The following is an 8,308-nucleotide window of genomic DNA, read 5'->3' as shown; positions in this document are numbered from 1 at the left end:
ATGCGCTAGTGTATCAATCGCTCTCACCCACTGACCAACAACAAATTGATGAACTATAACGTGCTTTCCTAGGAGAGAGGAATTAATCTCGGCTGGTACACATCAACAGCCGCATTATCATGCGTTCTGTGAGATTCGAAACATGAGAATTAGGAGATAATCGAGTTTGTATCCATGAAACCACGAGTCAAGATGGCGACGGGATGTGACACTCACCAACGACAACTGTCACGAGACTGAATATTGTGAGAGGATGGTGCATGCATGGGCTTCGTTTATTTGTAAGTGGACCATGTCCATGCCAGATATTTTGAAATCAGAATGGTTGCTTGTAAGACTATTTTATGTTACTAGTAGGGATGAAAACGGAACGGAAACGCATGGAACTGAGTGCTACCACATTTGTTTTCATATATTTTGGCAGAAGTGGAAACGAATACAAAAACCCCGGAAATGAATACGGAAACAGATACTATCGAAAACAAACACAGAGCGAATACAAAGCAGACACAGAAACAGAAGTGGGTGTTGACGGGAACTTAAAAACCCCTTGAATCATAGAGAAATACACACAAAAACAAACAAAATTAATGAATTATTAACATGGCTACAAAATAATATCATTATGTTAGCAACTTAGCGTAGTATTGTAATAATACTAGACAATTGCATAGAGGGTCAAGCTGACTACATGTGTGGTAGTAGTAGTTGGGCCTCAAATGATCCGTTCTATTCATTGTTTCATTGTGCGTTGTTTGGTGTGGTTGGGCTAAAAAGCAGCCATAGGTCTATAGTCAAAATAGAAATTCTATATTCACAGAAACGGAACTTCCCGTTTCCATGTCTGTTCCATCGGAAAATACCGTTTCATTTTTGTTTCCGTTTCCGCGTAAAAAATTCTATTTCACTTCCGTTTTACAAATTTTCGTTTCCGTTTCCATATTTCCCTTCCATTTCCACTTTTCCTTCGGAAAAACCTAAAGTTTCCACTCCATTTTCATCCCTAGTTACTAGTCTATATTATTATCTCTATAGTGGGGAGTTATGTGTTGTAACATGCAACACTTCATTTATTAGGCTATAGACTCATCTTGCCTTGATATGTGATATTACTGATACTAGCCACAATGGGTAGTAACATAGAGTAGTAACATGTGTTACTACTCTATGTTACTACCTCTATAGTGGGGAGTAACATATGTGTGGTAACATGCAACACTTTATTTATTAGGCTATAGACACATCTTGGCTTGATATATGTGATGTTACTCGTACTAGTAGTAACTAGCTATGTTACCACATGCCTCTTTTTATTTATTTATTGCTTGTCACATCATCTATTTTATCTAGATATGTATGATGTTACTACCTATGTTACTCCCATTATGGGTAGTCTCATACTACTAGTAACTAGCTATGTTACCACATGCCTTTCTTGCTTCATTTATTGCTTGCAACATCATCTATTTTATCTATGTATGTGTGATATTACTATCTATGTTATTCCCACTATGGGTAGCCTAATGGTGACAGCATCGGCGGCTACAAGCGCAAAAAAATGACCTAATTAGTAAACAGTTGGATGCGTAAACAATAATTATGGCGTGCTTTTAAAATCTCCTACTAATAGAAGTTTGTGTTTCCTACACTTTCATCACGTCCAACAACGAAGCTCCACGATGGGTGTGCGCCTCAGCGACATGGTCATCTCACCATCCCATCTCAAACACTTGTTCGAGATCATGGTGAACAATTTCCTCCTCCTTGTCGCCACACCGGCCATGGTCCTCGTCCTTCTTCGTAAAGCCGCGCAGCTCGGACCCGACGAGATCCTCTCCTGCCTCCATGGCCTGCGGCAGGTTCACGTTTTGCTGGCAGTCTTTCTTCCGTTCGCCTTGGCCACACTCTACCTCATGAGCCGCCCTCGCAGCGTCTACCTCGTCGACTACTCTTGCTGCCGGCCTAACTCCAATTGCCGCGTATCCATAGGCTCTGCCACCGAGAACGCTCGCTTTTCGCTCGATGATGGCGGTTACCGGTTCATGGCGCGCATGCTCAAGCGCTCGGGCCTCGGTGACCAGACTTACGTCCACCCTTCGTTGCACTACATTCCGCCGGGCTGCACCCTAAGTGAAGGCCGCGACGAAGCGGAGCAGGTCATCTTTGCGGCCGTCGATGACCTGCTCGCCAAGACGGGCATATGTCCCGAGGCGATCGACATACTCGTCACCAACTGCACCGCCTTCACTTATGTAGGCCTTCATTTGCTCTCTTTCTCTTGCTTATACTTCTCCTCCCTTGCTTCCTTTTGGGTCATCATGCTTTGCAAATTTTCTTGCAAGGCAAATGTCACCGCATCGCGCTTCTCCTTCTTCTTGGAGTTAGTCTCCCCCTCGGGCGCTTCTCTTTCCCCCCGGTGGGCAACCCGCCGGCCATAGGTGTGGCATTGAGGTTGATGGACGCGGGCGCGGGGGGTGGCCGGTGCGATCACTCTCCCCTTCCGACGAGGTGTAGAAAAGGGTGGCTTGTAGGTCGTGTTGTAGATGGAAGTCGGGCGTCTGCGGCTTGGTGGAGGTGTGCGCCGACTCTGCCCGTGGTGGATGGCATCCGACGATCCTGTGCTTGTCGTGGCCATGGCGGCAGTGGCTAGAATGACCGCCTCGCCGCGGCCATGGCTGAACCTTTGAATCACCAGGGTCTGCTGCGTGGCCTTGTCGATGAGGGCCTCATTCTTCGCGATGGTGGCCTCCAGTTGCGCGGCAGCGGCGAGGGCGGCCGCGTTGGCTGCTTCCAGTTTGTTGGCATGTACCTTCCTCTGGACAACCCTCTTCACCGGCTATATGGTTCGTTGCTCCAGCGCCTACACCTTCTTGGGCTGCTTCTTGCGGGCAGAGCACTGTTTGCCGGCCGCGCCGTCGATGGTGGAGGCACGGACAATAGGGGGCGGCAGGGTTTTGGGAGAGAAGGGTGAATGGAGTGGATGTGCCAGTGTGTGGCAGGCCAGGGGGAGGACAGGGCAGGTGTCACACACATCCGCTCTGTGTCCGCGCCAACGCAAATCCGACCCAAATTTAAGCCTGAAATGAGTCACGGGCGGACAAAACTTGGACGCTCGTCCATTTGCATCGGCACTATCATGACTGCTTGTGTGATCATGCGTAACATGATCGTTGAGAATGAGCGTGGACAGGATAGATTACATCTTGTATCACTTGATGGACGTACGCGTTATGCCGATGAGAAAAGAAGAGCGAATCAAACGCTTCATGAAGGTGTAGAATGAAATTAGAGACTTCGATGCGCACGATCAACTTCAGAAGGATTTGATGGAGGAGTATTGGAAATGGCATGGCGAAAGAACCGCCTAGTTTCATTATTTGTTTGTTGTATTGTGCAAAACTATGTTGTATGTGTGTTACATTTGATCTTGTGAATTTGTAATAATTTGATATTGTGGACATGTGAAATTTTTTAAGTTATTTTTTGGATGTTTTATTTCAATTTATGCGGTTGAACAACGGTTGTACGGCAGCCGCGCAGCCGACGGCCGGTTCTCCATTTCCAGTTTGCATCTTTTATTGAAGTTGCTCTTTTACATCTCCGTTTTGCATCATCTATTGGAGTTGGCCTCTTTTTTAACATTAAAATGTATTTTTTTTGTTTGAAGATGTAAATTTTTACATTTCCAAATTTGCATCTTCTATTGAAGGTGCTCTTATGCTTGCCAAAGTTTTTTTTTGGCAGATCAAGCGCCATCATTGCATGTATAGAAATCGCACATAGGACTGATTGTACTGGTATAGCTCCTTTTCCTTGAACAAGGGAATTAATGCGCTAGTGTATCAATCGCTCTCACCCACTGACCAACAACAAATTGATGAACTATAACGTGCTTTCCTAGGAGAGAGGAATTAATCTCGGCTGGTACACATCAACAGCCGCATTATCATGCGTTCTGTGAGATTCGAAACATGAGAATTAGGAGATAATCGAGTTTGTATCCATGAAACCACGAGTCAAGATGGCGACGGGATGTGACACTCACCAACGACAACTGTCACGAGACTGAATATTGTGAGAGGATGGTGCATGCATGGGCTTCGTTTATTTGTAAGCGGACCATGTCCATGCCAGATATTTTGAAATCAGAATGGTTGCTTGTAAGACTAGCTTATGTTACTAGTAGGGATGAAAACGGAACGGAAACGCATGGAACTGAGTGCTACCACATTTGTTTTCATATATTTTGGCAGAAGTGGAAACGAATACAAAAACCCCGGAAATGAATACGGAAACAGATACTATCGAAAACAAACACAGAGCGAATACAAAGCAGACACAGAAACAGAAGTGGGTGTTGACGGGAACTTAAAAACCCCTTGAATCATAGAGAAATACACACAAAAACAAACAAAATTAATGAATTATTAACATGGCTACAAAATAATATCATTATGTTAGCAACTTAGCGTAGTATTGTAATAATACTAGACAATTGCATAGAGGGTCAAGCTGACTACATGTGTGGTAGTAGTAGTTGGGCCTCAAATGATCCGTTCTATTCATTGTTTCATTGTGCGTTGTTTGGTGTGGTTGGGCTAAAAAGCAGCCATAGGTCTATAGTCAAAATAGAAATTCTATATTCACAGAAACGGAACTTCCCGTTTCCATGTCTGTTCCATCGGAAAATACCGTTTCATTTTTGTTTCCGTTTCCGCGTAAAAAATTCTATTTCACTTCCGTTTTACAAATTTTCGTTTCCGTTTCCATATTTCCCTTCCATTTCCACTTTTCCTTCGGAAAAACCTAAAGTTTCCACTCCATTTTCATCCCTAGTTACTAGTCTATATTATTATCTCTATAGTGGGGAGTTATGTGTTGTAACATGCAACACTTCATTTATTAGGCTATAGACTCATCTTGCCTTGATATGTGATATTACTGATACTAGCCACAATGGGTAGTAACATAGAGTAGTAACATGTGTTACTACTCTATGTTACTACCTCTATAGTGGGGAGTAACATATGTGTGGTAACATGCAACACTTTATTTATTAGGCTATAGACACATCTTGGCTTGATATATGTGATGTTACTCGTACTAGTAGTAACTAGCTATGTTACCACATGCCTCTTTTTATTTATTTATTGCTTGTCACATCATCTATTTTATCTAGATATGTATGATGTTACTACCTATGTTACTCCCATTATGGGTAGTCTCATACTACTAGTAACTAGCTATGTTACCACATGCCTTTCTTGCTTCATTTATTGCTTGCAACATCATCTATTTTATCTATGTATGTGTGATATTACTATCTATGTTATTCCCACTATGGGTAGCCTAATGGTGACAGCATCGGCGGCTACAAGCGCAAAAAAATGACCTAATTAGTAAACAGTTGGATGCGTAAACAATAATTATGGCGTGCTTTTAAAATCTCCTACTAATAGAAGTTTGTGTTTCCTACACTTTCATCACGTCCAACAACGAAGCTCCACGATGGGTGTGCGCCTCAGCGACATGGTCATCTCACCATCCCATCTCAAACACTTGTTCGAGATCATGGTGAACAATTTCCTCCTCCTTGTCGCCACACCGGCCATGGTCCTCGTCCTTCTTCGTAAAGCCGCGCAGCTCGGACCCGACGAGATCCTCTCCTGCCTCCATGGCCTGCGGCAGGTTCACGTTTTGCTGGCAGTCTTTCTTCCGTTCGCCTTGGCCACACTCTACCTCATGAGCCGCCCTCGCAGCGTCTACCTCGTCGACTACTCTTGCTGCCGGCCTAACTCCAATTGCCGCGTATCCATAGGCTCTGCCACCGAGAACGCTCGCTTTTCGCTCGATGATGGCGGTTACCGGTTCATGGCGCGCATGCTCAAGCGCTCGGGCCTCGGTGACCAGACTTACGTCCACCCTTCGTTGCACTACATTCCGCCGGGCTGCACCCTAAGTGAAGGCCGCGACGAAGCGGAGCAGGTCATCTTTGCGGCCGTCGATGACCTGCTCGCCAAGACGGGCATATGTCCCGAGGCGATCGACATACTCGTCACCAACTGCACCGCCTTCAACCCGACCCCAAGCTTGGCCGACATCGTCGTGAACAGGTACAAGCTCAGAGCCGACATCCGGAGCATGCACATCTCCGGCATGGGGTGCAGCGCCGGGGTGATCTCCTTGGAGGTGGCGAGGAACCTCCTGCAGGCAGCGCCGCGTGGCGCGCACGCCCTCATGGTGTCCACGGAGTCCACCTTGCTCATCAACTACACGGGGAAGAACCGCGCGATGCTGCTGCCCGCTGCCCTGTTCCGGATGGGCGCGGCTGCGGTGCTGCTGTCGACGTCCACGTCCAAATCCCGGTTCCGGCTCAGGCACATCGTGCGGACGATCACCGCCGCGCAAGACAGAGCGTACCGGTGCGCGTACCAGGAGGAGGACGACGTGGGGGAAATGGGAATAAACCTCTCCAAGGAGCTCGTGGCTGTCGCCGGCGACGCGCTTCAGGCCAACATCGTTGCAATAGGGTCCCTCGTCCTCCCACCATCGGAGAAGCTGCTCTTTGCGCTCTCGTTCGTTGCACGTAAGGTTTTCAACAAGAAGATCAAGCTATATGTCCCCGATTTCCGCAGGGCCTTCCAGCATTTTTGCATCCATTGTGGTGGTCGGGCGGTGATCGACGCGGTGCAAACTAGCTTACGCTTATCCGATGAGAATATCGAGCCATCCCGGATGACGCTGCACCGGTTCGGGAACACATCTAGCAGTTCGTTGTGGTACGAGCTCGCATACATCGAGGCGAAGAGACGGATGCGCAAGGGCGACCGGGTGTGGATGGTCGGGTTTGGTTCTGGGTTCAAGTGCAACAGCGCCGTGTGGCAGTGCATCACGTCGGCCAGCAACACCGATATTGGCACGCCGTGGGCTGATTCTATCCATATGTATCCGCTCAACATCTCGGAAGTGAGCTAAAATGTTTGTGCACGTACAAGCGTGACTCAATTCGTACAATAATACTCCCTTTGTTTTCTAAATATAAATCCTTTTAGAAATTTTTATAGAGATTATATACGGATGTATATAGACATATTTTAAAGTATAGGTTCATCCATTTTACTCCGTACGTATGTAGTCCATGATATAATCTCTAAAAAGACTTATATTTAGAAACGGAGGGAGTAATATTTATTTGTTCATGCAACAATAAACAATACCTTCACGGGTTAATCTTGCTTTATTCTTCGTATATAGCCACATGTAATTGTGTTGGGGTAAAAAATAGGAAACTAAATTATGTTCGTGGGCAAGTAGAGCAACATATAAAATATCTGTTATTATAGAGTTGTCCTTTTGTCTGACAAGGAATTGGACATGTGAGGGCTCAACTCTAAGACTTTTTTTTTTTGAAAAATAAGCACCTTTATTAATTAGAAATAACGGTTACATCGTCTATTAGAGATTGTATAATTTTGACCAAAGGCTCCTCAAACTATTTCCCTTGTCTGACAAAATCTAGCTAACCTGGCAAGTTCATGAGCTACCTTGTTCGCTTCCCTATTACGATGCTCAAAACTAGCGAGAGGAAAATCATAGGCTAAAAAATAACAGTCATCAAAAATGTTGCCGCCGCTCCTGCTGAACGTCCTCCATTCTTCATATGTGCGAGAGATGCTGACTTCCATATTGTCAGAATTAATGACAAGGCACCCGCTTTATGTTTGAGAGATAATCTGAATCTTAGAGCCGAAGCTACTGCTGTGTGAGGACATCAGCACACCAATCAATCTTTCAGTTTCCATCAACAATGATTTTTTTTTCTTTATCATCTCTGAGTACAGTGATAGTTGTGCCCGTAAGTAGGTCACGATCAAAAGGAGCATCCACATTAATCTTCACAAAACCCATCGTGAGCATCTTGAAAGCATTAACAAAGTTTGCCGCTCTAGCATGAATCCCCTTAGAAGTGTGTTGAGCACCTTGAAACTTTCCTTCATAGACCAGCCTACATCTATCCCACCATAAGTACCAAGTGGTAATAGCAATTAGTTCGCGGGCATTCTGGAAGCCCAATATAGCTAGATCATGTTCTCGCATAAGAAATAAAAATTCAAGGACTGCCTCTCCTGCACGATCAATAACACAAGCTTTGTTGGTCACCTCGTCCAACCCCAACTTATAGCAAACCTCCTTATCTTTCTGACAAAGAAACAACCTATGTTTTGTATCCTCTGGCGCATTAGAACAGGATGGGCAGATGGGCATGACTTTCAGGTTTCTGTTCGCAAGCGTAAGCCGACAAGGTAGA

General features: G+C 45.4%; 1 protein-coding gene across 1 annotated transcript; it reads left to right on the top strand.

Annotated features, from left to right (window-relative positions):
• The first annotated feature begins 5,492 nt into the window (after positions 1-5,492).
• Positions 5,493-6,975, top strand: LOC123138663 (3-ketoacyl-CoA synthase 6-like). The gene has a single exon (XM_044558600.1). It carries the CDS (start codon positions 5,509-5,511, stop codon positions 6,973-6,975), a length of 1,467 nt encoding a protein of 488 aa, XP_044414535.1. The 5' UTR covers positions 5,493-5,508.
• Positions 6,976-8,308: the final 1,333 nt, after the last annotated feature.

Source organism: Triticum aestivum, chromosome 6B (genome assembly GCF_018294505.1).
Source record: "Triticum aestivum cultivar Chinese Spring chromosome 6B, IWGSC CS RefSeq v2.1, whole genome shotgun sequence".
Taxonomy (NCBI): Eukaryota; Viridiplantae; Streptophyta; class Magnoliopsida; order Poales; family Poaceae; genus Triticum; species Triticum aestivum.
This window is presented reverse-complemented; position numbering and strand designations above follow the sequence as displayed.

Coding starts and splice junctions, on each gene's coding strand:
- LOC123138663 (XM_044558600.1), top strand. CDS start 5,509: ATGGGTGTGCGCCTCAGCGACATGGTCATCTCACCATCCCATCTCAAA.